This window comes from Hemicordylus capensis, chromosome 6 (assembly GCF_027244095.1).
Source record: "Hemicordylus capensis ecotype Gifberg chromosome 6, rHemCap1.1.pri, whole genome shotgun sequence".
Taxonomy (NCBI): Eukaryota; Metazoa; Chordata; class Lepidosauria; order Squamata; family Cordylidae; genus Hemicordylus; species Hemicordylus capensis.
In genome coordinates, this window is record NC_069662.1 from 74,992,544 (window position 1) to 75,012,229 (window position 19,686).

General features: G+C 44.0%; 1 protein-coding gene across 16 annotated transcripts in view; it reads left to right on the plus strand.

Annotated features, from left to right (window-relative positions):
- INVS (inversin) overlaps positions 1 to 19,686 on the plus strand; it is a 210,454-nt gene that overhangs the window by 124,250 nt on the left and 66,518 nt on the right. For all 16 annotated transcript variants that reach the window (XM_053262830.1, XM_053262833.1, XM_053262831.1 and 13 more), the window contains 2 exons: positions 6,904 to 7,010; positions 19,016 to 19,228. In XM_053262830.1, the coding sequence (XP_053118805.1) occupies positions 6,904 to 7,010; positions 19,016 to 19,228 (320 nt within the window). The remainder of the gene's footprint in view (positions 1 to 6,903; positions 7,011 to 19,015; positions 19,229 to 19,686) is intronic.

A 19,686-nucleotide genomic window follows, 5' to 3' on the forward strand; every position in this document is an offset into this window, starting at 1 on the left:
TGGTCTCTGTGCTCAACATGATTGGGCTTTGCACCTGTGCAGAGGTCGGACACCTTGTCGGAGTCTTTCCAAGCTGAAGATTTTCTCTCTTTAAATGGGTAGTAGCCCCTCCAATGGTATGCACATGTGTGCCGAGTCCCCTTGACAGATTGACACCTCTGTGAGTTGCTCCAAGCAGGAGCGTAGCTAGGGAAGAGGAGACCCGTGTTCATCCCTCTCTCTGGCGGCCCCCCAGAGTGAGGGAGATAATGAAGAAAATAGGGAGAGATGGAGCTGGAGGGCCCTTAGGAGCTGGAGGCCCGTGTTCTTTGAACCCTTTCACTCAATTATAGCTATGCCCCTGGCTCCAAGCTGCTTAAAAAGATAAATCCTTTACTCTCTCTTGTTTGCTCTTTCTACTTAATTTTTAGTTCAGTTGTTTTCACTTTTCCTTTTTTGCTTTTTATTCCTTCCCTTTACCCACCCACCCCATTGCTCCTCCAGGGCACAGCATTTGAGGCTTTCACGCCTTTTATGGCCAGCAAGGTCACCTTTAAGCTTTGTGTCTGGTGCAGGGCCAAACCCCGCTTCACCGACAACACAGTTGCTACTCTTTTTGCCTTAATGAGGCACACAAAGTGGACTCCTGCGCTCATTGTGCTAGCTTTACAAAACAGGCTGGGGGAAATTGGGCTTCCCACTTCTGATCTTGGCTCTGGGAACAGGCCCTAAAATCATCCCAGGCAGCGGCAAAACCTTCCTCACTGCAGGTGGCAGCCAGTACTTCCCTGCCTGACATGAGCTTGCAGACCTCTATGTCTGCCACCACCTTGGCCGACATGACTGCAACTGCCCCCAAACAGGCCCCAGAGCCATAGTCAGCTCCTAAAATGGCCTCCTTGGTTTCAGTGACTACAACTCCATCTACTACTGGCTCGGTACCATCCTCCTCCAATCCTTCAAGTTCAACTGTGGCTGCTAGTCTCATTAAGAAAATGAAAAAGAAGAAGCTGCAGCAGGCTTTGGAGGAAAGTCAGCCTCCTAAATGAAAACCTCTTCTTATGGAGGCCTTTTCTAAACCTAAAAAGAAATGCAAAATTGCCCTGCAAGCCGAAACAGGGCAACACCAGCACAACCCCATCATTGGTCCCAAGCACCAGTTGCTCGATCCCAAACAGGAAGAGATTGAGGACTGTAGTTTATATGTCCTGTATCTTTAAGATTAGGTTGTGTTTGGTTGGGTGTGGCTTAACTTTCTGTATTCTAAGTGCAAGCTGCCCAGTTTGTTGCAGTCTTGTCTGAATAAAGAAGACTTCTAAACCTACTTTGTCTCCTGCTCCTTCAGGCCCAAGGTCAGGCCAAAAGAGTGACTGGTTGTGAGTGTGCCTAACAACCTTACCTAGGGGAAGATACTACAAGGATTGCCTCAATCCCAATGAGGCCCTCGATACTGAGGACCCAGAGGATTTTGCCTACGAACCCAAGAACACCTCGGACCCAGAGGCTCGCCAGGAGGATCCTCAATATGAACAAGGGTTTGATCTAGAGGAGGAGGACTTTCAAGCCGAATTTGAAACCCTCTATCCGGACCCAACCAGTAGAGACCCGAGCCATGCAGGGCCCTCTGGCTTCCATGATTCCAGCCACAGCCAACCTTCTTGTATTGATCAATATTATTCTAATTGGGACCACAAACCATTATATTGCTCTTCAGCCTACAGAATCCTCTTACTGCCAGAGACGTTGAGACCTTTACGATACTACTTGGCAACCCCCCACTAGAAACCATCCTTAGCGTCAATCCCAGCTGGACCAGTGGGATTACAGGGAGGCCCCGAGAGACCGTTCTCAATCCCTACAGTGCACCGCCTCCAGGCTGTCCCATCGGCCAGACAGAGAGATGCCTTCATCTTCCTCTGCTAGACAGACCATACACAAGCAGAAGACTGATTCCCAAAAGCTTCCTCCTCCACTTCTAAAAACAACTTATCTTGTCCAACCTAAAGTTCCTCAGGAACCTTCTACTCAGAAGAACCCACTACACAAAAAGACCATCTTAGCACACAGTGAGGAGGAACATCCACAGGATGATCAGCAATAGCCAGTTCACAGTGGTGAGGACTCCTCTGACACTGAAACAGAGTATGAAGACCTGGACACTCAGTCCTCTCATTCAGACCTGGCCTCACTAGGCTCATCCCCACAGGATCTACTTTGAGTTCAGAAACCAGGCTCACCCTCGGAGGACTACAAGCTGTACGTAGATCATATTTTGCACATGGCCATGTCATTAGGTGTTCAGCTCTCTCAGCAAAACAAGTCAGACCCTGACCCTCTATTTAGCCTGATTGAAGCTGACATGCGTGCCCCAGTGTCACTTCCTTTGAACGCAGCACTGCTGGACATCATAGATCATGTTGGCAAAAACCATCTCCTCTACCTCTTGAACCATCTTCCTCCTAATAAGAGAAGACCATTAATTGTTCCTAAGGGAAGCATCCCAACTTGCCAATCAGGAGCTCAATGCCATCTGGCACTCTACTGAATGTGCATCTAAGGTTATGGCCACTTCCATCACCAACTGCAGACATGCTTGGTTGCGCTCCTCCGGGCTGGTGTATGATGCCCTCACTCGCATAGAAGTCCTGCCATTTGAGGGAGAAGCCCTTTTTTGAGAAAAGACAGATAAACTCTCCAAAAGATCCAACACCTTTGTAACACCACTCATTCTATGAACCACCAACCTTCCTCAACAAGACCTTACAGGTCTAACAGATGGAACCATGCTCCACCACAACGGACTTCCACTCACTACCATCAAAGCGACTGCTCCTTCTGTTTCCCACGATATCAGTCCTATGGAAGGCGCCCTTCCCTCTCCACACAGCACCAGCGCCAGGCTACTCCAAAGTCCAGACCAGCTTCGGCCTTTCCAAAGAGAAAGTGACACCCTATTCCAGCGCCAACTAGGAACCCGCTTATCCCCCTTTCTCCCCACTTGGGAGAACATTAAATTAGATTTGTGGGTCCTCACAATCATAAGGATCATAAGGTCCTCACAATCATAAGGCTGGAATTTTCTTCTACATCCCCGTTCAACCTGCCGGTGCCTACAGCACCTCCCCCACACTGCTGTCAGAAATAATGTCTTGACAAACATGCAAAACAAGCAGTTCATCTGTGCTTAACCCATCTTCTCAGGATTTCCACTCCACCTGTTTCACTGTCCTGAAACCTGACAGAGGACTCCATCCTATCCTAGACCTTCGAGAACTCAAACGCTGCATCACCTACATACGCTTCAGAATGGTCACCATTCCCACCATCCTTGCCCTCTTACAGAGGGTTGCATGGTTTGTTTCCTTGGACCTCAAGGACACATATTACGACCTCACCATCTGCCCCCAACACCAGTGCTATCTCCGCTTTACGGCGAAGGGAAAGACCTACCAATTCAAGTTTCTCCCTTTTGGCCTCACCTCAGGGCTACGCATTTTCACAAAACATATGACTCCCATGGTAGCTTTCCTGCAGCAACAGGGCATCCAACTTTTCCCATATTTAGATGATTAGCTTCTCATCACAGATACCCCTCACAATCTCCTGCAGTCACTCAAAGCCACCATCGACCTCTTAAACAATCTAGGCCTCCAAATCAACTACACAAAATCCAAACTCATGTCTACAAGATGCATAGAGCTCCTAGGCTTTGTCTTCAGCTCCTTTCATGCCAAACTCTACTTCCTCAATCTCAGGATCCAGGCCATTCTCTCCCTAAAAACACGGGTAGCTTCCCAGTGTTGTCACAGAGCTCAATTGATCCAACAGCGTCTGGTTTATATGGCCTCCACCACTCATATTCTTCCACAAGCGTGTCTCAGATCCTGAATTCTTCAACATTGGTTTCTGTGTGGTTTCCATCCACAGTGGGATGCCAGTCCCATTTGCTATGAATACCTCTACATTTACGACAATCTCTTCTCTGGTAATGGAACCCCCACAATCTCAGCATGGGATCTCCATTCCATCCCCAGCTGTCTCACTTCACTCTTACCACAGATGCATCGGAGATAGGCTGAGGAGCACACATGGACGACCTCTACCTCCAAGGCCTCTGGACAACGTCAGAAGCCTCCCAACATATCAACTTCCTAGAACTCTTAGCTATTTTCAAGGCCTTAAGGGGATTTCTTCCCCTCCTAGTCCACTCTACAGTCATTATTCATACAGACGACACTACAGCAAAGGCCTGCCTCAACAGACAGGAAAGCACAACCTCCACTTCTCTTCTTCAGCTTTTTCTAGAACTCTGGCACTGGTGTGTCTGTCACTCCATCACTCCTAGAGCAGTTCATATTCAGGGAGAGCCCAATATACAGGCCAGCACTCAGCAGAGCAAGTGTCACCTATTGCAAGTGGCAGATGGACTGCCAGACTCTCCACTCTCTCTTCTGCCACTGGTTTCACCTGGAAGTAGACCTGTTTGCATCCTACCTAAATGCCCAATGTCACCTGTATTGCTCCAGGGGAGGGATTGGCCTTCACTCCCTTTGTGATGTCATGGACAGGATTCTCAGCATACCTGTTTCCTCCAGGATCCTGCTAAAGCTCCTACAGGATCAGCCAGAATGCATCCTAATAACTCCCTGGTGGCCCAGGAGGCTCTGGTTCCCTCACCTCCTGTACCTCTTCACCGGCAGATACAGCCTCCTCCCTCTGCTTCCTCACCTTCTTTCTCAGCAGTCCAGCCAGCTGCTCCACCCCAAAGTCCTTCACCTTCACCTCACCGTGTGCTGGATCAAACCCCCTTTCCATGGGATCTCCAGTTTGTCCGAAAACCTGCAACAAAAAAATCTTATCAGCACAAATGGACCTATTTCCTTAAGTTCTTTTCTTCTAAGGGCTCCTTTCCAGAGGCTTATTCCACTCAACATGTATGTGCTTATCATCTCTCTCCAAAGGAGTCTCTTGAAGATGTCCTCCCTTAGATTCCACCTGGCTGCCATTGTTGCCCACTCCAGGTCTTGTGTCAGGGACTCTACAGTTAAACATTTTTTGAAGGGACTGTCCCATCTATACCCAGATGCTCCCATCATGGACCCATTATGGGATCTCTCCCTTGTACTCACCTGCCTTATGGGCCCTCCATTCGAACCCCTAGCCTGTCTCTCACAACCTTCTTTCCTGCAAGGTGGCCGCTTAATCAGCATCACCTCCTTACCTTATTTTCTACAAAGATGAGGTGGTCCTCCACTAGATGGGTCAGCAAACGTAGAGCTCAAATAGAGGCAGGCCTGAATAGAGGCAGACAGGCCTCTCCACAGATTATTTCTCATTGGGTGGTCCGTAACATTACATTATGCTTAATTTGCAAAGAAACAAATTCCTGCCCCGCTGAAGGCACATTTCACCAGAGCGATGGTAGCCTCTGCTACTTTTAACAGGGCGGTTTCAATAGATGTTCTCTACCAGGCTGCGACATGGGTGTCCCCGCATTTGTTTACGCAACATTATACCTTGGACGTTCGGTCCCATCAAGATGCTGCTTTTGGGACTAGAGTCCTACAATCACTCTTCACATGATATCCCACCAACAGGTAAGATTGGCACAGGGTGCAGCTTGCTATGTGTCCAATCGTGTTGAGCACAGAGACCACATCAAAGAACAACAGGTTGCTTACCTGTAACTTTGGTTCTTCTAGTGGTCATCTGTGCTCTTACATGCTCACCCAACCTCCCCTCTTAGTCTTCTAGGTCGACAGACTCAGTGACTGAGGAGGGGACTTGGCACACATACACATACCATTGGAGGGGGGGGGGGCTCCCACCCATTTCAAGAGAGAGAATCTTCATCTTGGAAAGACTCCAATGAAGTCTCTGCGCAGGCACAAAGCCCAATCCTGTAAGAGTACAGATGACCACTAGAAGAACCAAAGTTACAGGTAAGCAACCTGTTGTTGTGTACATATCATCGCAAAATGAAAGAGCACACATTTTAGAGAAAAAGTCATATTTTCATCTTTTGGTGAGAGATAGGATAGCCCAGCCTCCAGAGAGATTGTTTTAAAAGTATAGATATGTTTCATATCTGAAAACTTGGTAAAGTTTAAACTTGGTAAAGATATCTGCTAACTTGGTAAAGAGGCACCTTTTAACGTGGTGATTCTCTTTATTTAGCAAGGGGAGAGTAACTGGCCCTATCGACCCCCAGCACAGTACCTCTAGTGACTGTTGCTGGTGTCTATCATGTTTCTTTTTAGATTGTGAGCCCTTTGGGAACAGGGATCCATCTTATTTATTTATTATTTATCTGTGTAAATCACCCTGAGCCATTTTTTGAAGGGCGGTATAGAAATCAAATAAATAATAATAATATAATATAATGTGTCCACAAAATTTCAACAGAATCCAGTACTATGATGCAACCTCCATGTGCCATATTTTGTTGTTTCACATGGAATGACTCAGTAGTCTTTTTTGCCCATTTCCCCCACAGCAGTAGTGTAGCTATAATTGAGTGGATGGGTTAATCCAACCTGGAGCTCCCAGCTCCTGAGAGCCCCTCAGCTCCACCCCTCTCTGTTTTCTTCATTATCTCCCTCACTGCGAGGGGCTGTCAGGGACAGGGGCAAACACGGGCCCCCTCTCCCCTAGCTATGCCCCTGCCCCACAGCAACCCTTACTTTCACTTCAGTGGGAAATTAGAATCCTGGCCTGGTTTTTTAAATGCAGCATCCATAAATAAAATAGTGTGTATTAATTTTTTCCATTTCTATGTTAACAGCAGAAATACACATTTAAAATAAAATTATTTGTGTGTTTACTGTAATCCTGAAAGACAGACATCACTTTTATATTAATACTGGAATTTTATAATGCAAATAGTTATGTTTTATACTTCTGGGTCTGCCCTGCTGGCTATAGGGAAGGACGGCTTTACATTGGCTATGTAACAATGGTTACCTTGATGCTGTAAAGTTGCTGCTGGGATTTGGTGCCTTTCCTAACCATATGGAGAACAATGAAGAAAGGTATAGTTTATTAAATATTTTCTTTACTAACTTAATGTGTTTCCCCCTGAAATCACGTTGGATATGAACTGGTGTAACATAGTGGCAGAGGTCCAAATCAGGGAGTCTGGTTCAAATCTCACCTTTGGCATGAATTAACCAGGTAGTCTTAGGCAATCTTCTCTTGTCAGCCTCAGCTTCTCTCATCTGCAACATGGGTGATTGTAAGAATTTCACAGTTGTAAGGATTACAGCAAAATAATGCACATGAAGTACTCTGAATATTCAAAAGCACTATGCAAGTGCTTAACAATAGTATTTGTAGTACTATTGGGACTGCAACAGTTAATCTATTAACTGATGAATCCATTGAAAACATTTTAATCAACAAAAAGGTGCCTTCAATTAATCAGGGAGCAGATTTTTTAAAGATTATTTGTAATGTAAGTACCTATAAAAACTTTAGTTAGCAGCCACAATCTTAAAGAAGATTGAAGAAGAAGATTCTACCCTGTATTGAAAGAAGAGTCTATCCTGTGCATGAAAGCAGGGGGAATGCCTCTACTATGATGATACCTGCTGCAACACATGTTTATAAATAAAGTCTTTTTTTCTTTAGAATGAGAGTTTTTTCTCCAATGCAAATTTAGGCCAACTCAATTAATTGATCAACTAAAACTCATATGATGGAAATTCAACTAACTAATCAAGTGACAGCCCTAATATTATTATTGGAACTTGTTGGAATATATTTGCAATTTGCTTGAGCAGCAAAAAGGGGAAAGCATGATTAGTTTGAATAGCACTTTGCTAGCTAGGATAGATGGCGCTTTCCGTGCCTGATACTGTTTGACACTACTTGAAAGAATGTCTCTGTGGGGAGGAAGCCAGATCTCTTCAGAAGTATGGATGAGGAATATCACACCTGGGAGAAAATTGGAACCTTTACCATTAAAGGTAATGCTTTGGCTTGTATGCAGTGCGCAGGTGTGGAATGTGTTTATGGCTCAGTATATAAGATGAAGGAATTTGCCAGAAAGGGACCAGCCACAACCAGAAGGAGCTTATTGCTAGAAATTGATGAATAAAGTTTTGTTTGAAACCTTGATACTGGTGCCTGGTGAAAATAACCTAACCAAGAAACAATCGACAGGAAGAATCCCTGACTTTTAACAAACTTATCCTATCAATGAAAAGTACTTCTGCTTGTACCACATGGGTTTCTAATTTCTTCTGATTTCCACCCTCCCCACAGCTGCATCACCTCACACCACTTCGCTCACCATTATGGAGGATGGAAGTTGCTTTTTGGCAGGTGCAGGGGCCTGCTGGAAAGTAAAGACGAAAAAGTGGAACTCTTTAGTTCTCTGTATACAAGCCATTATATCTGAAAGATGGCCAAGTAGGGATGCTTTAAAAACACTGACTGCAATCCTTATCTTAATATGGTTTAATTATGAAGTATTATACTACACACACATAAGTAAAGTACTGCTTTCAACCCCCATAGACTAAATGAATGCTGTACTATTGTATACAGTAGTTGTACAGCTTTGTTCTTGTTGTCCTTACTTATTTTGCTGATGTATCCGCTCTTTATATTCTACTTACTTTCTTAGTCTTCTTCTTAACAGTCTCTTTGTGTTAATTTCTATCACTCATAGAAGCTCTTCACATCATTAATCTGATGTTGGTTTGGCAAAAAATTGAGATTCCTGCCCTGCCAGAGGCGTAACTATAGGGGGGGCAGGGGGGGCACGTGCCCCGGGCGCCATCTTTTCTGGTCACATGGGGGGCGCCGTCATGACCAAAAATTTCTTAATTTTTTTAAAAAATTTGTTAATACAAATGTTTCCTGCTCAGTGCAGCAGTGCTGCAGCAGTCAAGGGAGCGCGTCGGTGCCCCCTTCCCCACGAGCGGTCCCTTCCGCGCTGCCTGCGCCCCCCCCGCATTGCTTTGCTGGCACCTGGCGGCCAGTCAGTGGCCTGGCTTGGCAGCGGCGGCGGGCGCTTGTGAGGAAAAACCTAAGTATAATTTAGTATGTTGGGGGGGGGCGGGGGGGCACGGTGGGGGGGGGCGACATTTCAGTGCTTGCCCTGGGCGCCGTTTTCCCTAGTTACGCCTCTGTGCCCTGCACATGCTCCTGCAGAGTGTTGTGTGAACCAAGATTCTTTGGCAATCTTGGCTTGGCAATGCAACAACCCAACATGAAGCCTAGAACTGTAATTTGGGATTTGAAATCATCTTGTCAGTCTTGGCATCATGTCAGGTTGGCACGTTGCTGAGCAGAGATCACCGGAAAATCCTTAGTTCATATGACACTCTGTGGGCGTGCACGCACTGCAGGATCTTTGTTTTTCACCAAACCAACATTAGATTAATTGTCTGAAGGACCCCATAGTCTCAGTCAATCAGCTCATTACTTTTTTAACTGCTTAAGATGATTATCAATGACAAGCAAACTAATACTTCATGTGATTATATAAAAACAGAAAGTATTTTGTACTGCTGAAATGTTAATCCTTAAAATATCAATTTTGATCAAATAGACTGCAGTACCTTGTTTTAACAAAAGTATATTCACACCACCAGTTGCAGCTGGTTCACTTGTACACAAATACAGCTTAAGTCCGTGTATATGAGCTTTGGTATGGGTACTTTGCCATTCTAATACATTTTGTGTGGGAAATTTATTTGCTGCCTTCTGGGAGGAGTAAAGGCCATTTTTCTCCTGTTAGGAACACATGGCAATATGAAATGAGATGTTAACTTTGTTCTTAAAGAAGGCTGGTGGATAAACTGAGAAGTACATAAATGTTCATTGCCATTTCTAGTAGACTAGAATTGTTATGCCTTCAATAGTTGCATTTTTTTAAAGTTATCTTTCACCACTCTGGCAGTGAGATGGGAAAAGCTGCACCTGTTGAAATTTTCCATCTAATGGAACTATTAAAAGTAGATTAGTCTGTCTACGACTTAGGCTGTGTTTTCTGTGCACAATCAGAAAGGATCCTGATTAAAAGGTTGATTAGGATCAGCGAGCCGCACAGAGCTGATTGTGGGAACGCAGAATATCATGGCAATCTCAGTGAAACCACTCTGTTTAACCAGCATTTAACTAAGATAGATAATGAGAATTCAATCACATTCCTTAAATATTAACTTCTTTGGTAACAAAGTGTTCCCATTCTTTTCTGAAAATGAAGTCTAGATGTGGATTTACTAACTTTTCGTTATTTTATTTCTCATATTTATATATCGCCTGATATGTGTGTACAGGATTTAAAACACAACAAATATAAAACAGAGTAAAAACATAATTTCAAAGAATAAAAAGTTAACAATTTCATGGGATAAACACAATTAAACCATCTTAAATGAATTTCAGTTGAAAGCCTGAGAAAAAAGGTGTGTTTTGAGTGTCTTCCTAAAAGCAATCAGAGATGCAAATGCTCTTATTTTGACAGGTAGCCTATTTCAAAGCCCTGGGTCAGCCATAGAGTAGGCCCGGTACAAAGTCGCCACCAAACAAGCCAGCGGCAACTGTAACCAGACCTCTCCAGATTATTTTAATAGGTGACAGGGTTCATAACAAAAAAAGTGCTCTCATGTACCCTGGACCCAAGCCATTCAGGTCTTTATAGGTAATAACCAGTGCTTTGTATTTCACTTTTTAACATATTGGCAGCCAGTGCAGTTCTTTTAAAATTAGGGTTATATGGTCCCTTTGGGTTGTCCCAGAGATCAGTCTGGCTGCTGCATTTTGTACCAATTGTAGTTTCCAGATTATGTACAAAGGCAGCCCCATGTACAGTGCATTATAGTAGTCAAGAGCTTGCCAGCATGTGCCCCACTGTTTTAAGGTCATTTTCCTCCAGAAATGGGCATAGCTGATGTATCAACTGAAGCTGATAAAAAGCGCTCCTGGGCATTGCCTCAACCTGAGAAACCAGAGTTTTGGATCCAGGAGCATTCCCAAGCTACGCACCTGATCTTTCAGGGGGAGTGTAACCCCATCAAAAACAGGCAGATCTAAACAGTCTCTCGAGACTTGACCCCCCCCCCCACTGTCAGTACCTCTGTCTTATTTGCATTTAACTTCAGTTTGTTATCCCTCATCCAGCTCATCCACCACCTCCAGGCAGGCATTTAGGTAGGTTATGCCATTTCCTGAAGAGTTAGATATGGGGAAAAGATCTGGGTGTCATTAGCATATTGATAACACCCTGCACCAAAATCTGAAGATCTCTCCCAGCAGTTTCATGTAGATAAAGAGCATTGGAGACAGTGTGGAGCTCCACATTTTAGCTCTGGCTTTGCAGAACAGTAATCTCTAAGTGACACCATCTGGAATCTACCAGAGAGGTAAGAATGGAACCATTGTAAAATAGTGCCACCCAATCCCACCTCCCTCAGGCGACCCAGAAGGATACCATGGTTAATGGTATCGAAAGCTGCCAAGAGACCAAAAGGATCAACAGACTCACACTCCCTCTGTCAATAGCCAGTTGAAGATCATCCATCAGGCCAACCAAGGCAGTCTCAACCCTATTGCCAGCTCAAAAGATGGTTTGAAATGGGTTTAGAGATAATCTGTATCATCCCAAACTGCCTGGAGCTGATAGGCCACTATCTGCTCAGTCACCTTGCCCAACCATGGAAGATTGGAAATGGGTCTGTAATTAGAGTCAAGGGAACAGGTTTTAGCAAGGGCGTAGCTAGGGGAGAGGGGCCTATGCCGCTCTCCCTAGCGGCCCCTCAGAGTGAGGGAGATAAGAAAATAGAGAGAGGTGGAGCTGGGGGGCCCTCAGGAGCTGGGGGCCCTGAGTTCTTTGAACCCATCTGTTCAATTATAGCTACAACTCTGGGTTGTAGGACAGTCTGAAGCAATTTGTCCACATCTCCAGGAATCACAAACTGAAAGTGATCCAATCTGATCTTATAAGAGGAGTTGCTGGACACCTCCACAGTAGACTCTACAGTCACTGTGGAATCCAGTTTGGCCTGAATATGAGAGATTTTATCTACAAAAAAGTCATTGAAGAGTCACACTTAGTGACTGATGGTTCCAAGTTCAAATTCAAGGAAGAGAGGGCATATACTATCCGCCTCACAATTGTAGCCACCTCCACTGGATGTGAATTTGAGGAAACAATGTGGGCAGAAAAGAACTGCTTCTTTGCCACCCGCACTGGCAGAGCATAGATCTTCAAATGTGCTCTGTGGTGTGCTATGTTGGATTTGCGCTGAGTCTTCCTCCAGTTGCATTCTAGTCATCTACCTCGGCGCTTCAGCTCCCGTGGTTCTTCCAAATATTATGGGGCTAATTTTGAAGCAGGTTAGAGAGGACGCTTAGGAGTGATGTGTCTACTACTCTTGTGAGTTAATTATTCCATGTTTGCACCAAAACATTAATAGAATCACTAGCAGAGACAACTCAAAACCCTTCAAAGGCTTCTTGGAATCCTATTGGATCCACTAACCTTCTCGGGTAGACCAACTTAATAGGGCCTTCACCCCTGCAGAGGTGGGTTGTGGTTGCAAGTCCTACCTTAACCAGATGGTGGTCCATCCATGACAATGGAGAGATGACAGGATTCCCCACCCACAGAACACCAAAAGACCAAATTGAGCATGTGACCAGCATCATGCGTCAGTCCAGAGACCAATTGGGATAGGCCCAAAGTTGTCATGGCCACTATGAACTCCTGAGCTGTTCCTGACAACCCGGTCCTGAAATGAATATTGAAGTCCTCCAACATCAACTACCTGGGCAACTCCAATGCCAGCTCCACAACCAGATCTGTCAGCTCAGTTAGGGAACTCTGTTGGGCAGCAGGGTGATCGGTACACCAACAGAAGTCCCAGTCTATCCTTTGTCCCTAAGCTTACTTACACACATTTAATATAGGCCAATTGACAGGGATCCTAATAAGGGAGATAGTATTCCTTAGACCACAACCACCCCAGCTCCTCGCCCACACCCTCTCACCTGAATCTCCACAGAGTAACCCACCAGGAGAAGGAGGAACCAAACTGGACCACTAGCCTCTCTCGACCAGGTCTCTGTAATTCATGCCAGGTTGGCTCCTTTATCTATAATCAAGTCATGGATGGTTTCAGATTTATTTTGGACAAGACTGGCATTACAGAGTAATAAGGTGAGGTTCTGTGGGTAATCGGTACTGTTCTTCAAGGTCAAAGAAGTGGTAGGCCTGCTTGAAGGAGATACAGCAATTAGATTTCTGAATTCCCTTCCCCTGTAACAGCCCACTGACCTACCAGCACCATATCTTCATCATAGCTGCTCCAGAGTCATCTCCCGCCTCCCCATCTCTGGACAACCCAAGACACATACCTGTTCCAGGCCCAACCAATTACTAGGTAACAATAATACTGTAGTCATCAGGAGCCTTCCTTTTAAGAGTTCAGAACAATACATTTGGTCCCAGCCCTCAGTCCCACCCCCAAAGGACTTGAATGAACAATTTAGCCCAAGTGTGACTGCCACTTGATGGCTGTTATTGGGTACCTGAGAGAGTGCCTTGAGATGAGAACTATACAAGGGCACACCTAAATAATCACTAGGGCATCCCAACAGCATTCTTAACATCCCTGCTTGGATTTCAGTATTATATCCTACAAACTGTGATCCTTTCTCATGCAAAGTATACTGCTGAAAGTGATCTGTTTAGCAGTATAAATAGAGAGAAGGAGACCTGATGTCCCTTGGCCACATTTTAGATTAGAATCTTCAACTGTGAATTGTATTAGTTAACTACAATATTTTAAAACAGATGTAAACATTTATAGAGGGTTTCTTCCAGAAGAAACAGTTAAGACTCATCTTGGATCTTGACATTCAAATCTCTATGCACTCTCTTCTTTGACTTATATTCCTATTGACATTTCAGTTCCAGACACTCTGATCTTCCTATCAACCAGTCACCATGTGGCAAGTCCAATTTGGCTAACGTTGTCTCTTCTCTTTTGTCTTTTCTTGTATTGCATCCTTGCTGGTTACCATCAAGAGGAACTTTAATTTGACCATCTCATGCACTGACACTAACAGCTGAAACTGATATATCATGTATGGATTGGTTTTGTCTGTTGCATGTAACTTTAAGCCTGTAGATATCTCTGCTTGGCATGACTGATCTGTTCCATGTATGGATGGATGTATTGGTTTGTATCAGTGTAACTGAATTTTCTGGAATACTGACAAAATTAATCCAATGGGTTCAAAAAGGAACTTCTGTGGAGCAAAGCTATTTATTCATGAATCAAGCTGTCTTAGGATTCATTTCATCAAAAATAGGACATTGGGATTTAAATACAATCTTATTTTATTTAAAATATCTTTAAAATATTTTGATTCTACCTTTGCATCACACTAGCCTTCAAGACTAAGATTCTGTTTAAAAAACATAAAACACTAATAAGAAAAAATGACAACCTAAAAATATAACAACCATCCTCCCCCATGCCCAGAAACCTCTGAGTGGGCGGGCAGCAAATCTAACCACATTTAGCTGGAAGTACATTTCACTGAAAACTAAAGGACTTTGTAATTTTCTGTCATGAAACAAGCCACTTATATAACTTTTTTTTCGGATTTTTTTTTTTAAAAATATTAAAAACCAACAATTTGTTCAATCAACTTCAATTTAAATATACATATTCCTCCCACCCTGACCTGCTCAATACCAAAGCCCTATGCCAAGTCATTTCAGGTGAACCCTGGGGCAGAAAGTGGGGTTTTTTTAAATAAAGGCAAAAGGCAGATTCTTCCATATGGGGATGGAATGGTGGTCTAAAAGAGGACTTCAGTTCCAGACAATTTTGAAACATTCTGCCATGTAACAAGCCACATATAGGACTTTTTTTTGATGGTTTTAAAAAAATTATATAACCAGCAAATTCCTCAATCTCTGAATTAAATATTCAGTCTTCTCATTCTGCCCTACATCCACCACCCCCTTATATTAAAGCCCTATGTCAAGCCAATCCCTAAATATCCAAGGAGGGGGGAATACCCACAAAAAGGAAATCACTTCATACCTCCATTACTAAGCCTGAGGAGTCAAAAGCTGGGCAGAGCTGTGGTGGGCGAGGGCAGCCATCGCTGACCACACTGCCTGCCCGCCTGCCTGCCAGCCAGCTGCACTAGAGTTCAGGCTTTAGTGAGGCCTGCACGGAGGTATCTCTGGAAGCCCCGCCCACCTGCCAAACAGCTGACAGGCGGAGACTGAAGGAACTGCAGCAGCTTGCAGGCTGCTTAGCTTGCCTGGCTAGAACAGGAGGGCTAGTAGGAGAGAGGGCCAGCAGGCAAGGGGGACTGACTGAGGGGCCTTGGGGACCCCCCAGGCCCTGTGAACCTAGGGACAATTGTCCCCCCTTGTCCAATAGACCCTACGCTCCTGTTCTCTTTGCTTACATGAATACAACAGAAGCAGTAAACCAAAAATTGTTAAACTACAAAGCAAGGAAGAAGTAAACATATTTCCTTGAGAGAGAGAGAGAGAGAGAGAGAGAGAGAGAGAGGAGTGGTCATTTCTTCACACAACCTTTCAGTGTAGGGCCCCCAATATCTGTGGGCATCCAAGTCCAGCTCTCACCTGAACCATAATACACCAACTGCCTCCCCTCACAAGAGGGTCAATTTGCAACAAATAAACCTCTCTAATAAAGTCAAGGAGCCTTATATCCTCATCTTAACACATCTCATCCTCATCCATCAAGTGATTTTAATATTTGATGCCATCCTTTTGGCAGTGATGTAGCAACCAACCAGGGAAATACTCTACCCCACCCTAACAAATAAACTGCTGAACTTGTGCTTGACAGCCAGATGTTTTGTATTTCTACAGGGATACTTCTCCACTTTGGTGATTCTCTGCCACAGCTCCCAGCTCTGCTCTTTGGCAGCACAACAGAGATGCGGGGGCAGGAGAGAAAGGTGTTGCTTAACATATAGAAGTATGCACAAAATGGATTTTGCTTTTCATTTTGAGCACAAAACAAATACAAAATGCTTGAATCAATTTGTTAAAACAGCGGCCAAACATTTCGAGTGATTAGAGTGCCATTTTACCAGGGAGAGCTGGTCTACCAATTGGGGTCGGTGGGTAGACCAGTCCTCCAAGGCAGACTGCTGCATGAAGCAGATAGACCAGACCTCTGCAGGAAAATCATCCCATTTTGAGCTTAAATCGTTTCAAAGCACTTGAAACGATTTAAGCTCAAAATGGGATGATTTTGTTTCAAGCTCAAAACAGACCCTTTATTTTAAGGGTGGTTTTTTGTGTGTGTGTGGGAGGGGGTGCCCTTGGAACACTCAAAATGGCTGTTTTGAGCTCAAATCAATTTGCACTTCTCTATTAAAATCCTCCTGCTACTCTATGTGTTGCTACTGCCACTGCTGCTGTTTTTCTGGGCTGTGGTGTCCATGGGATGGAATTCTGCATGGTGCTATTGATTTGCTGAATAGATTTTATTTATTTATTTAAAATATTTATTTCCCTCTCACCCCAATACACTACTGCTTGGGGCAGCTGACAACATTAATAAAATAGATACAGGGTAAAATAAAAGACTAATAAAGTTTAAGAAGTTAAAAGGCTAAAACTGCATTTAAAATTACTTTTTAAAAAAAGTTTCAAATTAAAAGTTGTTAGTTTTTTAAAGTTATTAATAAAAATCTAAAAACTGAGAACCATAAAAACTAAAGAATCTACCAGGTATAAGCAGCAGATACATCATTCAAAAGGCTCTATAAAAAGATGTGTGTTTGTTTGAAAAACCCTGAGGGAAGGAGCATGGCAAAGATCTTCAGGGAGAGCTTTCCAAAGCTGAGGGGCCACAACTGAAAAGGCCCTGTCTCTAGTCCCTGCCAACTGGATCTCTGTAAGTGGCGGGGCCATGAGCAAGGCCTGAGATGCCAAACAGAGGGCCCTGGCAGATTCATATGGGCGGTCCAACAGGTACCCCAGCTCCAAGCCGTGCAGCGCTTTAAAGGCCAGCACCTTGAATCTATCCTGAATAAAAGCTGCTTACTATACCCCTTGAGATAATTTTGACTGCATTTTGGGTTATAATGCCACCCTCTTCAAGATGACCATACTTGACTACTGCTGGATTGTATGTGCTGACATTTTTATGTTAAAAAATCCAAATCTTTCAGGATAATGTGTCAAATTATGTGGTAGTACTGTGGAATATAAATTTTCTTCAGGGGTGTAGCAAGGAAAGAGTTTGCCCATGTTCACATAATGAATATGGTAGCAGTGCACTCCCCACTCATGCCCCACACATTTGCCTCCCCCCTCCAGTTGGCTGGCCACCCACCCAGCTAGCACCCCCACCATCATTGTTGCCTCCTGCTTCCCGGTGCCCAGCCCCACTCTCCTTCAATCAGCTGGGATGGAAGGAACCAGGCCAATGGAAAGAGGATGGGCCTATGAGCCGGGCAAGCAAGTGGCCTGTGGTGGCAGTGGCGAGAGCCCCAGCCAGGGAGAGGGGGAAACTCAGCAGCTCCTCCTGGTTACTCGGCAGCCCCTAGACACAGGGTGTTTTGAACCTGTCCATCCTATTAGAGCTCTGTCCCTGGTTTTCTTATTGGTTCCTTCTACCAAACTAATAACTCCATTTAAGCAATCGGACACTTCTACAATTTTTAATGAATATTTGAAATATTTTTAATTATTTTTCTCATAGGGTATAATGGGACCAGAACCAGCCCATTATCCCCTATTGTGGAACAACTAAGGGCACAAAAGTGGGGTGGGTGGTAGGCACTCACGGGTGCCTACCACCCACAGAACTCCAAGGCAATTGGACACTCCTCCGATTATTGGTGAATTTTTAAAGTATTTTTGAATTCCTCATAGGGAATCATGAGGATTGCAGCAAATGTATAGCTTCACATCGGGCGGGGGGGAGGGGTGTCCTAGAGCGGAGTGTGGTGGGTGTAGTTCCCAAGGTGAGCAAGGAAGCTATCAGAATTATTTGAAAGGAATTGGGCAAAGTGCTGATTTTTAAGTGATTTTTGAAGTTTATGTGTCTTTAAGGTTAGCAAATGAGAGTGGATACATGGTTTGTCATTGAAAATCTTATATGCTACCAAAGAATCTACACTCAGAACACTTCAGAAACAACAAAACCCAGTACCCCATGGGTTAGCAACCCATGGTGGTGGTTGACACCCTCACTCTGGGCCACCCCAGCACCCCCCAAGTGCAGTCATGGGGCTGCTGAAACCTCCATTCTTCCCTATGGAGAAAAACCTTAAAGCCACTTGTGGGGTGCTGGGGTGGCCCAGAGTGAGTGGTGGTGTAGTGCACAGAGGGTACCAACCACCCCCATAGGTTGTTAGCCCATGGGGTACTGGGTTTTGTTGTTTCTGAGGTGTTCTGAGTGTAGATTCTTTAATTAAAAATATTTCAAATATTCTTTAAAAATCATAGAAGTGTCAGATTGCTTCGGGGTTTGGATGTTTGTTGTTACCCATGGGTGCTCCACAATAGGGAATAATGGGCTGGTTTGAGTCCCATTATACCCTATGAGAGAAAAATAAAAATAAAATTCAAAAATTCATAAAAAATCGTACGAGTGTCCAATTGCTTTGGGGTTTGGGTGGCAGTACCCATGGGTGCCAGCTACCACCCCACCCACTTTTGGAGGGTCAAACAAGTTTGGATCACCCCCAGTTTGGTTTGAATTCAAACCTGCAGCTCAAACCTGATGGCTGGTTTGGTTCGAATTCGAACCACCCCGGTTCAAATTCAAACTGGTTCGAGTTCAAACCAGTTCGCACATCCCTACTCTCAAGTGCAACAATATCATTTCAAATTATATGATATTGTATATGACACATACAATATATAGTATATGACATGTAATACTATGGTACTCTAAAGTCAATAAAACCAAGGCACAGATGCACCATTTTAAAACCTACTTTAAGAAGGTAAATTTCTCTCTTTTGCCAGTGGTGAAATGATTCACTAATGTTTTCTTATTTTTAGATACACTCCACTTGATTATGCCTTGCTTGGAGCTCACCATGAAGTAATACAGTTTATGTTAGAGCATGGTGCATTATCCATAGCTGCCATACAGGACATTGCAGCCATCAAAATCCAGGCAGTTTATAAAGGATACAAAGTTAGAAAAGCCTTTCAAGATAGGAAAAATCTTCTAATGAAGCATGAACAGCTGAGGAAAGATGCCGCTGCCAAGTAAGTTGTGTGTGTTTGTGTGTGCGCGTGCACACAAAAGCAAATATATGTTCACATTAAAGAAAGTTCTTCTTGAGCTTTAAGGTGAGACCTTAAAGGTTGTTGTAGGTTGTGTACATCTCATTTAATGGCAAAAATAATACTCTCACATTTTAGAGGGGGGAAATATCATATTTTAGTGTAATGGTGGGGTATAGCCCAGCCCTAAGAGATTTTTTGAAAATGGTTATAGATATCAACGTATATAACATTTCTCCAAATGTCAGGAAAGATTTCACTGCCAAGTAAGTCTGATGTGGGGTGTGTGTGTGTGTGTGTGTGTGTGTGTGTGAGAGAGAGAGAGAGAGAGAGAGAGATCCTCAACATCGTCCTAGCTAACAAAACGTTGCTATTCATGCCAAGGGTTTTCTCTATATATATGTAAAACGTAGGTGTGTTTTGATTTATTAAATAATTGT